General features: G+C 41.5%; 1 protein-coding gene and 1 long non-coding RNA gene across 3 annotated transcripts in view; one reads left to right on the forward strand and one right to left on the reverse strand.

Moving 5' to 3' along the window:
- The first annotated feature begins 2 nt into the window (after positions 1-2).
- On the forward strand, positions 3-5,175 carry LOC150050863 (uncharacterized). 2 transcript variants are annotated; one of them, XR_016538268.1, is made up of 3 exons: positions 3-59; positions 1,424-1,502; positions 4,682-5,175. It is a non-coding gene; the product is annotated as an uncharacterized LOC150050863 (long non-coding RNA). The 2 variants fall into 2 exon arrangements; XR_016538267.1 differs by lacking the exon at positions 4,682-5,175 and adding an exon at positions 3,084-3,748.
- Positions 5,176-5,854: 679 nt separating this feature from the next.
- LOC150050864 (multidrug and toxin extrusion protein 2) overlaps positions 5,855-17,115 on the reverse strand; it is a 36,205-nt gene continuing 24,944 nt past the window's right edge. The window contains exons 13-17 of the mRNA XM_090349440.1: positions 16,324-16,393; positions 14,477-14,609; positions 9,624-9,718; positions 8,292-8,346; positions 5,855-8,008 (exon numbers count right to left, since the gene is read on the reverse strand). Coding sequence (XP_090205566.1) covers positions 7,770-8,008; positions 8,292-8,346; positions 9,624-9,718; positions 14,477-14,609; positions 16,324-16,393 — 592 coding nt within the window. The 3' untranslated portion in view covers positions 5,855-7,769. The remainder of the gene's footprint in view (positions 8,009-8,291; positions 8,347-9,623; positions 9,719-14,476; positions 14,610-16,323; positions 16,394-17,115) is intronic.

Raw genomic sequence — 17,115 nt, forward strand, 5'->3', positions numbered from 1 at the left:
CAGTTCTGGGAACCGCCCGCTTGACGGAGGGAAGTCGGCGTCTGGCGGAGCTGAGCCGGGTGGGTTGCTGGGGAGAGGTAGTGGGTCTTGATGGGGCGAGCGGGGGCCGCTGACCGACTGAAGCGTAGAGGGCAGGCCGGAAGAGCCTCACCCGGACGCGGCGCGGCCCGGCCTCCCCGGGGGACTTTGTTTCCCCTTTCCTCCTGCGGCTCCTCAGACGTGGCGCAGTCCGCAGCTTTGGGGGACCTGGGTCGGGTCTCTCGGGTACGTGGGGAGCGGGCCAGAGGAGCTGGCGCCGCCTCCGACTCCGTCTGCGGCTGGCCTCCTCCAGTAATTCCAGCACGCCGTCATTACCATGGCCCGTCCTTTTCTTTCTTTCCTGTCTTCTTATCATCCCATTTTCCTAGTCTGCTTTACTCTTTTCTTTCGGTTTACTTGAATGAATACTTTAGGATCGATCTCTTCCCCTCTCCCCCCCAACACACCTCTATGAGTTTCTTGACAACTTCAAATTCGAGACTTATTTAAGGAGATTATTGAGGAAGCAAAACAACTGGCCCGACCGTCAGACCCTTCTCAAGCTCTGTTTCTCCCCTAAATCTGCTAAAAACAAAACAAAAGTAAGGATAGGGGCGTGGCTCAAGTGGCACAGCAAAAGCGCAACGAAAAGAAACCCATTCTGTGTGGAGATACCATGGTTAAAATTGGGAGAGTACAAAATGGGAAGATATGGAGGAGGGTTAGCAGGCTTCTAACCTTAGGGAAAAGCAGTACCCTGTAACCTATAACAAGTCTTTAAATCAAGTCCATAAGTAGCTGACTGCCTAAAGTGGGTATCTAGAACTGTGCAGCAATGTGTAAACCAGTTCAAAGTTTACTACAGCGATATGCCCAGTTATCCTTTTTATTTGATCTTTAAGTTGCCAATTACAAACTCTGGGTAAGTGTAAATTATGCGAGGTAAGTTGAGATATAAATAATTCTGTGGTTTTTAAAAATATGAATAGTAAATAGAATTCCAGTGTGGAATTGGAACAGGACTCATATTGTCATACTAAGACACATTAATCTCTAAGCAACAAAGAGCTGCTTCTCTCTCTGAGGTGAAGGCGAGAAGATTTCTTAATATTTTGTGATTGTAGTGACACAATCTCTAGGAGTTTTATTCTTTACCAACTCTTGTATACTTTATGAGTTGGAGAAACTAACTGATGGCATTCCCATCACTCTGGTTTGAGCTCTAGGCCTTGTGATTGCTAGGTAGGTGCTCTGTCACTTAAGCCAAATTCCCAGCCCACTGGTAGCATTCTGTTGGGCACATTTAAAAAGCAGATCCAAATGCTTTAACAGAACAAGATGATATATTTATAGAATCAAAGAGAAGATTGAGAATTCCTAACTCATAAACTATTCTCCCTTTTAGCCCTTGAAAATGGCATGCTCATTGATTAAAATAGCCTAAGGACCAATGAAAGTACCACTGTAGGACACAGGCAAATGGGGTAAGTCCCTACCTTTTTTTCTTTTTTTGCCAGTCCTGGGTTTGGGCTCAGGGCCTGAGCACTGTCCTTGGGCTTTCTTTCTGAAGGCTAGAGCTCTACCACTTGAGCCACAGCACCAGTTCTGGTACTGAGGAATCAAACCCTGGTCTTCATGCATGCTAGACCAAACTCCCAGCCCCGCTACCACCTATTTCTTTAATAGATTGTGGTGATTTTAGTATGCCTGCTCACCAGGCATAGTAATTGAAAAAGGTTTCTTGCCAGGTGGCTCACACTTGCAATCCTAGTTACTCAGGAGGCTAAGATCTGATGATTTTTTTTTTTTTTGGTCAGTTGTGTGGCTTGAACTCAAGGCCTAGTTGGTATCCCTGAGCCTCTTTGTGCTCAATGCCAGTGCTCTATACTTGAGCCACAGGGCCACTTCCAGCTTCTGAGTGCTTAATTGGAAATGAGAGTCTCCCAGGGACTTTTCTGCCTGGGCTGATTTTGTTTAAACCATGATCTTCAAATCTCAGCCTCCTGAGTAGCTAAAATTACAGGCATGAGCCACAGTTACCCAGCTTGGATCAAGATTTTAAACCAGCCTGGGAAGAAATATCCAAGAGATTTTTTTTTCGAATCCTGGGGCTTGAACTCAGGGCCTGACACTGCCCTTGGACTTTCTCAAGGCTATTGCTCTACCTCTTGAGCCACAGTACCACTTCTGGCTTTTTTTCAGTGTATGTGGTAACAAGGAATCAAACCCAGGGCTTCATGCGTTTTAAGCAAGCACTCTACCACTAGACCATGCTCCCTGCCCCAAGAGACTCTTATCTCCAGTGAAGTACCAAAAAGGCAGACGTGGAGCTGTGACTCAAGTGGTAGAATGCTAGCCTTAAGCTCAGAGTGCTCAGGTGGAGATCAAGCCTCAAGACAGATACACACACACACAGAAGATTAAACCAGGCTGGTAGAAGCCACAAGTAATTATATCTCCAGAGAAACATAGAAAGAACACCCTCACAGATAACAGGCAAGTGACAATGATAAAGAAAATGACAATGATAAAGAAAATAATAGACTTGAAAGAAGCTTAACAAAATACACAAGTAAAAAGTAGATGATATGGAATGATTCCATTTAGATGTTGTACCTAAAATAGTCAAATTCATAGAGACAGAAGTACTCACCAAGAATAGGTTCTATAACAGGGTTTAGTGAAATTTATTAATGAGCATATTACCTGACTTACATAATTGTATGAGCTCATCTCACCAAGACAGCATTGGAAGACCAGAACAGAGCAATTAGGCAGAAAGAATAAAACACATTTAAATAGGAAAATTAATATCTTGGCTAGAACCTGGAAGCTAGCTTCTTTTGAGGCTTCTTATCATGTGTGAGGCCATTAGTCTGACTTTCAGTTCTTATCTAATGAACTGCAGTGTTAACTTAGCAAATAAAAAAGTTATGCAGCTCAGAGAGTGTAAATAGAATCAAAGTTCGTATATAATGAACAAAATGTCATGATGAAACTCATTAAAATGTACAAAGAATTAAAAACCCAATATATGAGTACTGCTTATTTCTTGTTACAAATAGCCAAGCTTGAGCCAGTTTCTGAGACTTGGCCTGAGTAAGGTACATATCACATCACACCATGCTCAAATAAGGTAAGTCTATCTGTAATGAGTCAGAATTTTTTTTTGTACTTTGCTTCTGTGTTTTGCCTGTAATAGCTCACTGCTCATGTTTTTGATGACTCTGATGTGAATGCTGCCTGATGAATTGTTCTTTGCTCAGAGACATACTGTTAAATTTATATTAAAATTTTGTTTTACTGTTGTTTTAGTTTCTCTAATTGCTGGCTTTAGAATTCAGGGTCTGACAGGTTGGGCAAGTGCTCTACCATAAAGCTATGTCTCCAGCCCCTAATTTTTTTTTTTTTTGGTCGGGGTAATGTATAGAGGGATTACAGATACATTTGCCAGGCAGTAGGTGTATTACTTCTCACACATTGATAACCCATTCTCATGTTTTTGTCCCCATTTCCCTCCCCCCATCACCTCCCAATCATTTGGTTTTCCCCCCTTCCCTTTTGGTATTTTTTTTTTTGTTGGGATAATGTAAGAAGGATTACAGTTACATTCATTAGGTAGTAAGTGCATTACTTCTCACACATTGATACCCCCTCTCATGTTTTTGTCCCTATTTCCCTCTCAATCATCTTGTTTTTCCCCTTCCTTTTCCTATTTCAAATAAATAAATGTGTATACAATATATAATGGTATTTTTTAACATTAGAAAATGGTTAGTAAGGGGCCGGGAGTTTGGCCTAGTGGTTAAAGTGCTTGCCTGGCATGCAGGAAGACCTGGGTTCGATTCCTTGGTACCACATATAGAAAAGAAAAAAAAAAAGCCAGAAGTGGTGCTGAGGCTTAAGTGGTAGAGCTCTAGCCTTAAGAAAGTCCAAGGACAGTGCTCAGGCCCTGAGCTCAAGCCCAGGACTGGCAAAAAAAAAAAAAAAAGAAAATGGTTAGTAATTACCATGTACAAATTTTATACCATTAAAATTCTGAATGTGTGTCTGGTACTGAGGTTTGATCATAGCCCAGGCTGAAACAGACAAAGTAAGAGCCTGTCTTGGAATAAACCAATGCAAAGCCAACTCAGGAGGCCGAGATCTGAGGATCATGATCTGAAGACAGCTTTGGCAGGAAAGTCCATGAAACTCTTATCTCCAATTAAAAATCCCCAAAAGCTGGAAGTGGAGCTGTGGCTCAAGTGGTAGAGTGCTAGCATAGAGCACAAAAGCTCACAGGCAGTGCCCAGATTCTAAGTTCAAGCCATCGGACCAGCACAAAACAAAGCCATAACAAAAACAAAGCCAGAAAGATTTGGGGACATGGCTGAGGTGGTACCGTACCTGCCTAGCAAACTTAAGACCTTGAATTCAAACTCCAGTACTGCCAATAAATTAAGAATAAAAATGGTATAATCCCTCTGGAGGGTATTTGGCAATAACCTATCAAAATTAAGTTATTTGATTCAGCTAATCCTCTGAGAATTGTATCTCTAACCGTCAATCTGCCAGTACATAAAATACTCATATGTAAGAACATGCATTGGTTATTCATGTACACTGTTTATAAGGGAGAAATGGAGGCTCTGGTTAGCTTGCCTTCTCCTTTACTTCACAGATTCTTCTATATGACTACTTCATGCAGTGGAATGATTGGTGAGCAGGCACTGAGAGTAGAAGAGTAAAGAAGGTGTTTCTCATCCATTTATGCAACAGCTGTTCACTGAGCACTTGCTGTTATGTCAAGCTGAAGTATCAGGGACTAAGCTAAACTTCTTGCCCTTAAGGGATGACAGTGAACAAACAGGTCGCTAACATCACCAGTGTTTACTATAGCACAAGACTGGAAAGTAGTCCAGGTGTCTGTGTTAGAGCACCTATTCCTTATACACACATTAGTAAAGCCACACAATGGAGTATTATGTGGCAGCAAAATAAATAGGCAAGCCTTCACTGTGATCATATAAAGTATCTCTATGAAACAAGATGATACACAATGCACACTAAGAGTCAGAAGAACTAAAACATACACTCCCACTTGTTTGTGCTTAGAGAAAAATTGGGAAGCTACAGAAGAAATAAGAGTTTATCACTACTTGGGGGTTGGTGGGCTAAGGGTAAGATGCTGTTTCATTGAATATAGCTCGATGTTCGTGTGTGTGTGTGTGTGTGTGTACACCCTCATACATGTGCAAGCCCTGGGGACTGTCCCTGCCTGAGCCTTTTTTGCTGAAGGCTGGCATTTTATCACTTGACTCACAGCTTCACTTCCATCAAAATAAAATCCTCAGATCTCAGCCTCCTGAGTGGGTAGAATTACAGGCATGTGTCATTGGTCCAGATTTTAAAAACCAGAATATAGGTACTCACTAGACACTGTGTTGAAAATGAACTACACAACTTATGGGTAGGGATAGGAGGAAAAACTGGGAGGGAGCAAGGAAAGGGTTGATCTTGTTCTTGAAAAACATGTACTCTGCCTGACTTATGGAACTCTAACCCCTCTGTACATCATCTTTTATAATAATAAATAAGAAAATAAAACGCCTTATTTCTGTGATCAGTTTCTATAAACTCATTTGTACCCAAGGGCAAAATACCTAGCTCTGATGATTGTATTCTGTCCAAACTCAGGACCCCAGTTGGGCCCTTACTCAGGTGTTTATATAAAACCTTGCAAATGAACATTCATAGCAGTCCTATTCACAATAGTCAGAGGATGGAGGCAATTCCAGTATCTACCAACTGACTTTACACAATGATATATAATCAGCTATAGAAACAGGTCCCAGTTCATGCTACTTACTGTGTGGATGCACCCCCCAAATGTCATGCCAAGGAAAAGAAACTGGACTCAGAGTCACATGTTTACTATGTTGAACTAGGCAACTTGTGGGTAGGATGAGAGCTTAACACTGGGAGAGAGCAAGGAAAGGGCTGACATTGTCCAAAAAGAAATGTACTCATTATCTGACTTTCATAACTGTAACCCCTCTGTACATCACCTTTATAATAAAATTTTTAAAAGTCACATGGTGGATGATTCCTTTCATGTAAAATACCCTGCAGATTCAAACAACTTTAGTGGTTGCCAGAGACAGGGAGAACAGGGTTTGAGGTGTGCAGTGTGAACATACCTGCACATTTATTGGTGTGAAGTTGTGTACCTAGACAGGAACAGTGGCTGGAGTTGTGCCAAACACCATGGGATTGCACATGTGAAAGCAGTTTATGAATTTTACATAGAAGTTTTTTTTCCTGAATGTTTTGTTTTATAGCACCAATTCTGCACCATGGTTGTAGTGTTTTTTTTTATATCCTCTTTGGGGATATTTTTTTGATATTTTTATTGTAATTAATAAAAGGATTACATGATATTTGCCAGATAGAAGCTGCATTAATTCACATAGATATAAGTTTTTGTCCCTGCAAACTCACTGTTTGTTTCTGGCTGCGTTTGGAGACATCTGGCATTTATGTTGTTCGTTCACCTTCATAAGAAGAAGACAACCTGAGGGTGGTGCTGGTCACTGCTGAGTGAAATGACAAGTGAAATGTCTCACTTCTAAGTTAAACTTCTAAGTTAACTTCTAAGTTAAAAACTTGATCCTTGGTGTGGCACTATTAGGAGGTGGTGGAACCTTTATAATGGGAGGTTTTTCCAGTCACTGGGGGGGGTGTGCTCTGGAAGGGGACAGGGAACCTCAGCCCCTTTCCCTTCATTTTCTCTTTTATTTACTTGTCAATGGCTCTGCCACTTCACAGTCTCCCCACTGTAACATGTTTCCTGACTATGGGTCCCAACACAATGGGGCCACCTATCCATAGATGAAAACCTCTAGCTGAAGTACACCTCTTTTTATAGTGTTGATTCAGGCATACGCTACAGTAACCGCAATTAAACCTTCTCTTTTTATATTGTTGATTCAGGCATATGCTACAGTAACCACAGGCCTCACACAGGTAGAGATTCAACTACAAAGTCTATCTTGTGGGCTTTACACTGGTTAATACCAAGTATTAGATTTTTAAAAAAAAATACATTTTCTTATTTAGTCAGAATTTTTAGAACTGGCTCTAAAAAATCTCTTTGCTAAGAGGTGAAACCATAGCTGTCAACGTTGTGGAAGCTAAGGAGGAAAAAGAAGATAGATTTGTTTTCCAATTAATATGAAAATTGCCACACGATTTATTAGACAACAACTCCTATAAGTCATCAGCAATAATATTTTATATGATAGTGGACCACTTTCCTGAAAGGAAGCTATTCTATATGAGAAAGTAACAAACTTTACAATTGGGAAAGATAAAATTTAGAAACCATGATAAGTTAACAGAGAAGTATGCTTAAAATTGACATGGCTCAGTGAGAAGGCACTTATTTAGCATCATAAGGCCCTGGGTTCCGTCCCTAGTACTAATAAAAATAAACCCAAAACAACCAAACAAAACTTTTTTTTTTTACTAGCTCTCTCCTTCCTTCATTATTTCTGTGCTGAGGATTGAACAAAGGGTCTTATACATGCTAGACAAGTCTAGCTCCTTTCTGGTCTCAGTGCAATGGTGTAGTTTCCTGGAAAGACTAAGGACGTATCACCGATAACCCATAGCTGAGATTCAAACCACATCTAACTAACAGGCCTTCCCCAGATGCTTAGCACGTGGCAGATGATTATCATTTCTAAACTGGTGGTGATGCCTCCATTTTAGCCACTGTCATTGAAAACTCTTACTAAAATTCCTGCTACAAGAACAGCAACAGCAATGGCTAAAGCCATTCCACGATAGAAAATCAGCTGTCTCATGGTCAAGACATCCCCAACGGTAGCCACTGCATACTGATTATTTTCCTCCAGCCCCATCAGTTGGACAGTCTGGCTCTCTGGTCTGATGATATCAGGCAAGATTACTCCATCGGTTACTTCTCTTTCCAGGATAGGTAGATCTGTTTGTAGAGAAAAGTGGAACATTCACTGAGCCAAGTGGGACGGTGACGCTGAAGTTCACATGAGAATACATTATAATAAATCATCATTATAACCATCGTCAGTTAACATATGTAAAGTTATTTTTTTTAAAAACTTTTTTAGGATTGCTCAGCATTGGTTTGGTTGATTATTATAGATCTAATTGAGGCAAGAGAGTAGATCTCACAAACTAAACCAAGTCTGGCGGCCACACTAAGTTTCAGTCTTTATAAGGCAGAACTAGAGTACACAAGAGAATACCTGTTTGGGGAGATGTGGTCTCTTTATTGCCTTTTAGCCCAGCTCGAACCTGTGCCTAAAAACAATGTCACATAAGTAAATTAAGTGTAAGTCTACAAACTTCAATGTAGTGTGGTGCTAGGACTCATTCCTGTAATCTTAGCTATTCAGGAGGCTGAGAACTGCCAGAAAAATCCTTGAGAATCTATTTCCAAAATAATGAGCAAAAAGCTGAGCTAGAAGCATAAATCAGGTGGCAAAACATCAGAAAAGCAAGAGCGTAAGGCTCTGGAGTTTTAAGACCCAGGACCAAGGGAAAAAATGTAAAGCTACTGCTGAAAGGCTTATAATATCTCACATTGCTTTCCTTCATTTAAAAAACAAAAACCTGCCACATGCCAAGAGAAGATAATACTAGAAATCCACAGGTTTTTTTTTCCTCTTTAGTGCTCAGCTTTCAACAATAGAAAAAGTTGCTATCTCATAATTGTAGATCTAACATATTGTTTGCCCTTGGCCCCTTGAGTGTTCCTAAAAATGGATAAAAAGAATCAAAGCCAAAGACATTAGAAACTCAATGTGAGGTTGATCAGAGCAAGGACTATAATAGCTGGTACACCTAAATCCATTCTCTAGTTATTAAGACCCCCTACTCTAAGCCACTCACCCACCCATGTCACACAAGCCTCAGCACAAGAAGAACTCCCAGTTTATCTACAGGTGCTCACATGGGTTAAGAGCCTAAATCATTGCTTATACTTTGTGGTACTGCCTGTTAAGTACCCCTAGAGATCACAAGTACTTAATACATTACTTTTAATTAGTGTAGAGCTGTCTGTCTACTATCTATCTATCTGAGAAATAGATATATAACTGGGAATCAAATCTACAGCCTCATCTATCATAGGCAGGTTTTCAACCACTCAAGTCAGCCCTAACCTCCCTCTTTTTTTAAAATTTGCATTTTGTTTTTAGAAATAGGGTCTTACTTTGCTTGGGCTGGACTCAAATTCTCAATTCTCCTGCTCTAAAATAGCTGAGATTACAGATGTATGTGGCTATGCTTGACCTAAAAATTACATTTAAAAAAGCCTCAAAAAGAGCTAATTTAGTAGTAAAGAAGATATGCTTCTAATGCTACTATAGAGGAAGAAAACATATTTTGGTTCCATTCTTTTTTTTTTTTTAGTTCTTTGTAGTTACTAAATCCACTCTAGGCAGAAAATGTGCTGAAATGTGATTTTCTTCTATTCCCACCCCCCTACTTGATGGCATAATATATTTCTGGATTTCTTCTTATTTACCCTGGATATTCCTTACCATGCCATGGGATCAGGCCTACAAGATCGTTACCTGCTTTGCAACTCTACTCCAATTAGTTGTCAGGATGTACACTAAGTAGAAAAGGGCTTGAAAAAAGACGCAGACTATCAATCCAGACCACAGACCTGTGGATGGGAAATGAGACTCAGAGCTTGCTTTTTAATTTCTTCAGTCCTGCTTCCCAGTCATCCACAATCCAGAGGTCAAAATTCCAATTAATTTAACTTTCCTAAACGTCTGGTAAGTATAGGCCAATAATTAGACTCAAGAGTACCACTGAGCTATAATAACTACCAATAACACAACCCAGCCCCCACTCCCCCCAAACTGCTTTCTGGTTTATATGGTAACCTAAAAAGTATTTACTGGTTTTTGTATTAAGCCACATACTATTTTAAATTCCAGAGATACAGGAGCAAAGAAGAAGAAGAAAAGGCGGGAGCCTCATAGAACTTATAGAGAGGCTGGAGGGACAAATATTAAATGAAACAAACATAATTTGAGAGTAAAAGGTGTGGCAGACTGCAAGAGGAAATGCATAATGATGACTATTGACAGAGCCAGAACAGTGGCCAGGTATCCATAGATGGAGACTTGAAGGATGAGGAGAAGGTTCAGGACAGGCAGAGGGGAAGCAGGCCTGGAGGGGGTAAGCTTGGGAGCTTCAGGAGAAGGCAAGCCAGTTAGGAAGCAACGTGGTGACAGGGAAGTATACAGAAAACAGGACAGGAAGCAGACCAGAATGAGCCATGGGAAGATTCAGGGCTTACCACTTACTTTGGATCTAAGGAGGACCCAATGGAGCTGTACAAACTTATGTATATGTTTATGATTTAAGACTCAATGCCTTGGTGTGTGTGTGTGTGTGTGTGTGTGTGTGTGTGTGTGTGTGTGTGGTTAATTGGAGATAAGAGTCTTAGGAACTTTCCTGCCCAGGCTGGCTTTGAAACTCAGTCCTCGGATCTCAGTCTCCTGAGTAGCTAGGATTACGGGTGTGAGCCACCAATACCCATCAAGACCTGATATATCTGAAAGCTTGCTTTAAAGCAGGATGGGGTAGTGCAATTGTAGGACTGAGGCAGGAGGATGGAGAGTTCAACGCCAGCCTGGGGTATACAGTGGGTCCTGTTTGAAAAAACAAACAACAAAAAACTCAAAAAAAAACAGCCAAAGAAAAAAAGAAGAGGAAAAGGAAAAAGAGAACAAAAACAAAGATAATGCAGTCGCTCAGATATATAATTCTAGCTACCTGAATAGTGGACACAGGAAGATTAAATAAACTTCTAGATCAACCTGAGCATAAAAGTTTCTAAGCCTCCATCTCAACTAATGGCTGGGTGTAGGATGCGTATCTGTCAACGATGGCAGTACAGGTTAGCACAGGAGGATTGCAGTTTAGGTTGGGATATACACGAAGTGAGATCCTATCTTTAAAACAAGCAAAGAAAAAAGGGGCTGGATATAGGGTTCAAGTGGTAATATCTACTTAGCAAGTGGGAAGCCATGGGTTCAAACCCCAGTACTGAAAAGACAAAAACAAAAGCAACTCACAACAAATAAAACCTAGCAACACCTTTGGATAACTGTCTTCTTATCTAATCATGCATGCAGTTATTTTCAAACCAATCAATAATTTTGGTGGCTTTTTCTAGGTCATATAAATGCACCTGGATTTTGCTCAGCTGGAAGGAATGCTAGTAAAGTCAAATGATGTATTTTGAGCAGAACTTTTTATTCTTGCTATATTGCTTGACCAAACCTTAGATCCTTGGCTCTTTACACCTCTCATATAAACTTACTTTTCTCATGGGATTATGGTCAAAACTTGAATAAACACTAACAAACAAACAATTCCTGTCTAGAATCAAGTATTTCCAGAAATGCTCACCAGATATTGTAACATAATAGCTATCAAGTATCTGAAAAGCAACTATTTTGTGAAAATACAGGCCTCCATATTTTAATGACTTCCTGAAAGTAGAGTTTTTAGTCAGTTCCCAGAGCATTTTCATCAGATATAGGGATGCACATTCCAGCACTCAGGAAGCTGAGACAGGAAGATTACAAGTTTGAGGCCAGGTTGAACTACAGGGTAAGAGCCTATTTTTTAAAAACCTCCCTAAGGGAGCAATAGGGGTATAAAGAGTAGGGGCTGGTGGCTCACACCATAATCCTAGCTCCTCGGGGACCATGGCTCAGGTCAGCCTGGGCAGACAAAGCAGAGAGATTTTTATCTCTGATTAACCAGCAAAAAGTCAGAAGTGGAGCTACAAGATGTAGCTCAAGTGGTAAAGGGCTAGCCAAATGAGTACACAGGGCCCTGGTTTCAGGGCCTGAATTCATACCAAGTTCAAGGCAAATATTACCAGAGATAATAATTGTTAAGTGCCATTGCCACAGTCACTGTAAGCTCCTCTCTTATTTCAAGTGGGATGAACTAAGAATATGAAGGATATTACAGCAATTATTCAGACTTAGCAGTGTGTCTAGAGCCATCCTTGAATCTGGGTGAGGAAGCAAAAAGGTAGAGTTGGAAGACCTAGGAATGCCTGGAGCAGCAGGAAAGGCACAGGCTGGAGGTTAGGTCAGAGGTAAGGGCCTACAAAACCAGCTTTCAGGAAAGGTAACATTCTAGGAAAAGAATGGAAGGTCAAGAAAGGAATGAAAACAAGGAGCAGAGCATTAGTCAGGAGATCAAGACCTTGCTAGTCTGTTGTTATGTTCCCAGACTCTATCTAATGCAGCACCACCCAGGCTGATGTGTGGAGGTGTTCAGTGAATGAGCTAAGAGAATGAGGAAATTTCATCACACAGCCATAGCCAACACACAAGGCTCCTGGATCAAAGCATATAGGTTCAAAGATAGTCTCAGCAATTATTACTATGGGACATGGAACAAATTCCTTAACTCAGATTTTTTATTTTATTCTTTTTCTGACATTGTGTCCTTTAGTATAGATTATGGTTTCTGCTTTCCCCACCCCATCCCCCAGTCCTGGGGCTTGAACTCAGGGCCTGGGAACTGTCTTTGGGCTTTCTCAAGGGTAGTACTCTACCAGTTGAACCACAGTGCCACTTCTGCTTTTTTGATATATTTGATACCAAGGAATCAAACCCAGGGCTTTGTGCATGCTAAGCAAGCACTCTACCACTAGGCCATGCTCCTTTTTATTTTTTTCTTTTTTGTGGGTCATAGGGCTTGAACTCGGCCTGGGCACTGTCCCTGAGCTCTTCAGCTCAAGGCAACCACCCTACCTTGGAGCCAAGCTCCTTTTCCCATTTTTCTAAAGGTTAATTGGAGATAAGAGTCTCAGGTTCTTTTGTGCCTGGACTGGCTTTGAACCTTGATCCTCAGATTTCAGCCTCCTGAGTGGCTAGGATTACAGGCCTGAGCCACTGTGCCTGCCTGGTTTCTTGCTTCTTTACATGATACATTTCATATTAAAATACCCCCAAGATTGCCCTCAGGACCGACAAGATATAACATCAGCAATGCTTAGGTCCCTTATATAATAAGGTATATCATTTGCATTTAACCTGTGCACATCTTCCCATACACTAAATCATCCCCAGATTACTGGTAATTCAATACAATGCACACAACATTTTAGGTGTGTGGGTTCAGCAGAGTATTGTGCACATGGAAAATTCCAATTTTGCTCTTTTGAACTTGTTAGAATTAGTTTAAAAATATTTGTGGTGTCAGGCACCACAAACACAAGTGTCTCACATCTGTAATCCTAGCTATTCAGAAGGCTGAGATCTGAGATGTGGTTCAAAGCCAGCCTGGGCAAGAAAGTCTGAGACACTTATCTCCAATTAACCACAAGAAAACCAGAAGTGTAGCTGTGGCTCAAAGTAGTAAAGCACAACTTGAGCAAAAAAGCTCAGAGACAGCACCCAGGCCTCAGAGTTCAAGCCCCACAACCCCCTCAATTTTTTTTTAAAGTATGTGTGGTATATGCTTTGTTCAGTTCATAGATGTATGTTGTATGAGTTTCACTGTGACATTTCCATATAGGTATCAATCTCTCCCAACCAAACTCATCCCCTGTGTCCTTTCTTAGCCTCCCTAATTCACTCTCATTCACTCCACTTACCTACTTTTCCCTGGTATCAACTGCAACAGGTATTTCACCAGTGAATGCATGCTCTGTCATATATGTATTAATCTTTAAAATTTTTAGCTCATTTGTGTCAGGTAAGTGGTGGTGTCCTACTAAATATCTTGGCCATGTGTGTGAACTATCTCCAAATGGAGAGGGAACAAGTTTTAATTTTTTAATGCATAAAAATGAGTAATGTGGGCCGGGAGTTTGGCCTAGTGGTAGAGTGCTTGCCTCGCATGCATGAAAACCAGGGTTCGATTCCTCAGTACCACGTACATAGAAAAAAGCCGGAAGTGGTGCTGAGGCTCAAGTGGTAGAGCTCTAGCCTTGAGAAAGTCCAAGGACAGTGCTCAGGCCCTGAGCTCAAGCCCAGGACTGGCAAAAAAAAAAAAAATGAATATTGTGATGATCCTATCTTACTTGATATAATAAATTAAAGTGACACAATGGGTTTAGAGAACCTATTGTAGTGTTTTGTTTTTGTTTGCTTTGTGGCACTGAGGTTTGAACACTTGCTAAAGTGGTACTCTAACCCTTGGGCCACACCTCCAGACTTGCTTTTGATTGGTTATTTTGGAGATGGAGTCTGCTGGATTTTCTTGCCTCCCATTCATCTGGGGATGGGTAACTTAGCTGATTTCCTAAACTCTAACACATCGCTGTTGTACAGAGTGCTGCAGGGGACATGGATGTACAGGTATTTCTATCCACCAATTAGTTTATCCCAGAATGCCAAGTGAATTTAAACAAGTGACTGAGTAAGCAAACACATACCTATTATTCCAAGCTTAGCTGCAAACATCAGGGACACTCCAATGGGAAAACCAAACACATAGTAGCCAATGGCATTTAGGATGGCACCAATCTTCTGTTTCCCTGTACCTCTCAGAACACCACCGCAGGTGCCCTGAGGGAAGAAAAGCAATCCAGCACTTCAGTCACACCTTGCATGGCCTTAGGACATTAGCTCACAGATCCGCAGGTGCTCAGCTAGCTCTGTCTCAAAGTTAACATAGCTCATTGTATAAGACAAAGCAAAGTTTTCAGCTTTGAAAGTTAAGGTAACAACCACCAAAATATAGCAGCTTTCATCAGAAAACTATTAGGTAACTTATGAGGGATGGGGGAAGAGGCCAGGAAGGAAAATCTTGGGAAAAAGATGAGGGAAGAGGTGATACTGTTCAAAAAGAAATGTACTCATTACCTAACATATAACTGTACCCCCCTTTGTATATCACCTTTATAATAACAATTTTAAAAAGAAAAATAAAGCAAGTAACCTAATTCAATCTCTGACTAGCTCAGCCTGTTTTAAATGTTTATGCAAAAATTGCAAGGCTGGGGCGGGAGTTCGGCCTCGTGGTAGAGTGCCTGCCTGCCTAACATGCATGAAGAGCCAGGTGTGATTCCTGGGAACCACATACACAGAAATCACCAGAAGTGGTGCTGTAGCTCTAATGGTAGAGCTCTAGCCTTGAGAAAGCCCAAGGACAGTGCTCAGGCCCTGAGTTCAAGCCCCAGGACTGGCAAAAAAAAAAAAAAAAAAAAAAGATTGCAAGGTTTCATGCATGGTATCGCAGCAGAAATTGTTGTCATTTTTTGTTTTTTTTTTTTTAAACCAGTCTTAGGGCTTGAACTCAGGGCCTAAACACTGTCCACAAGCTTTCTCAAGGCTAGCACTCTACCACTTGAGCCATAATACCACTTCTGGCTTTTTCTGTGTATGTGGTACCCAGGAATGGAATCCAGGGCATTGTGCAAGCTAGGCAGGTCCTCTACCTACCACTTGGCCACACTCTCGCCCCCTAAGCAGAAATTGGACTGAAGTTATGTCTGAACTACATGAATACCATCCAGGGTTCCTTGTCCATGCAACTCTTACCACTGTTGTATTTAATCTTGACCACCACTCTAGTCTTAGTGAATATGGTCAAAGTGGAAGAGAATTCATGGGAGGAAAAAAATAAGATGACTAGAAATCATGTCGTGAGGAATACTTGCTTGCTCAACCTGGATGACTGTGAAATGTAGGCAAAGGGCTCGCTCTTTCTTTCTTTCTCTCTTTCTTTCTTTCATTTGTTCGTTCGTTCTTTTTCTTTTGACAGTCCTGAGGCTTGTACTCAGGGCCTGAGTGTTATTTCTGAACTTTTCCATTCAAGATCGGTGCTCTATCACTTGAGCCATGGCTCCACTTCCTGCATTTTGGTGGTCAATTGGTGATAGGAGTTTCACAGATTTTCCTGCCCCAGCTGGCTTTGAACCTCAATCCTCAGATCTCAGCCTTCTGAGTAGCTAGAATTACAGGTGTGAGCCACCAGCGCCAGCCTTCTAAATGGTCTTTGAAACTGGAAATCCAGAATTCCAGCCTAGAAACGGGCTGTGTGGCAGATCTGCAGAAGCTGCCTCACTCCTTGGCTCTGATAAAACTAGAGAAGATGGAAAACTTGAATCTTCTCACCTGGAGAGGCTACCGTCGAGTGCCTCTCTTTCCCTTAAATAGTTCAAGTTGCAAGAGGCAAGAGCTCATGCTTTAAAAAATTGCATTCAATTTTTAATTAAAAACCTAGATACATAAAACCACATTTGCTGTGTAGATCAGAATGAAATTCCTGGGAACTCACTGCAAGGGCGTCAAACAGATGGAAGGGAGCAAAAATTGGCATCACTCGGCACACGAGGGAAGTGATGTCCCTGTCAGAGGGAAGAAAAGTAGGCAATGACTGCACAATCAGAAGCTTGACAATGCAGTCCCATTAAGTACATGATAAACCCATATCCATTCATAAAAAGAGACATGGTGTGGGGAGGGAGGCAGGAGTTTGGCCTAGTGGTAGAGTGCTTGCCTAGCATGCATGAAGCCCTGGGTTTGATTCCTCTGTACCTCATACACAGAAAAAGTCAGAAGTGGTGCTATGGCTTAAGTTGTAGAGCACTATTCTTGTTTGTTTGCTTGTTTGTTTTGTCGGTCATAGGGCTTGAACTCGGGGCCAGGGTGCTGTCCCTGAGCATTTCAGCTCAAGGCTACGCCTTACCCCTTGAGCTACGGAGTCACTTCCTACAGCACTGTTCTTGAGAAAGCTCAAGAACAATGCATAAGCTCTGAGTCCAAACCCCAAGACTGGAGGGGCGAGGGGGCGGGGAGGGTGGGGAAAGCGAGAGGAAAACACATGGTCTAGCCTATGTCCTATACTCTGGCCTTGAATTCTCAATCTCTGCCTCAGCCTCTTGAGTGCTGGGATGGCAGGTGTGTAGCAATACACATGATAATTCTCTCTTGCTATTTTTTCCCAGTCCTGGGGCTTGAACTCAGGCCCTGAGCACTGTCCTTGGGCTTTCTCAAGGATAGATCTCTACCACTTGAGCCACAGCAGCACTTCCAGATTCTATCTATGTGATACCAAGGAATCAAACCT

The sequence above is a fragment of the Megascapheus bottae genome, chromosome 17, assembly GCF_031878675.1.
Source record: "Megascapheus bottae isolate mThoBot1 chromosome 17, mThoBot2.hap1, whole genome shotgun sequence".
Taxonomy (NCBI): domain Eukaryota; kingdom Metazoa; phylum Chordata; class Mammalia; order Rodentia; family Geomyidae; genus Megascapheus; species Megascapheus bottae.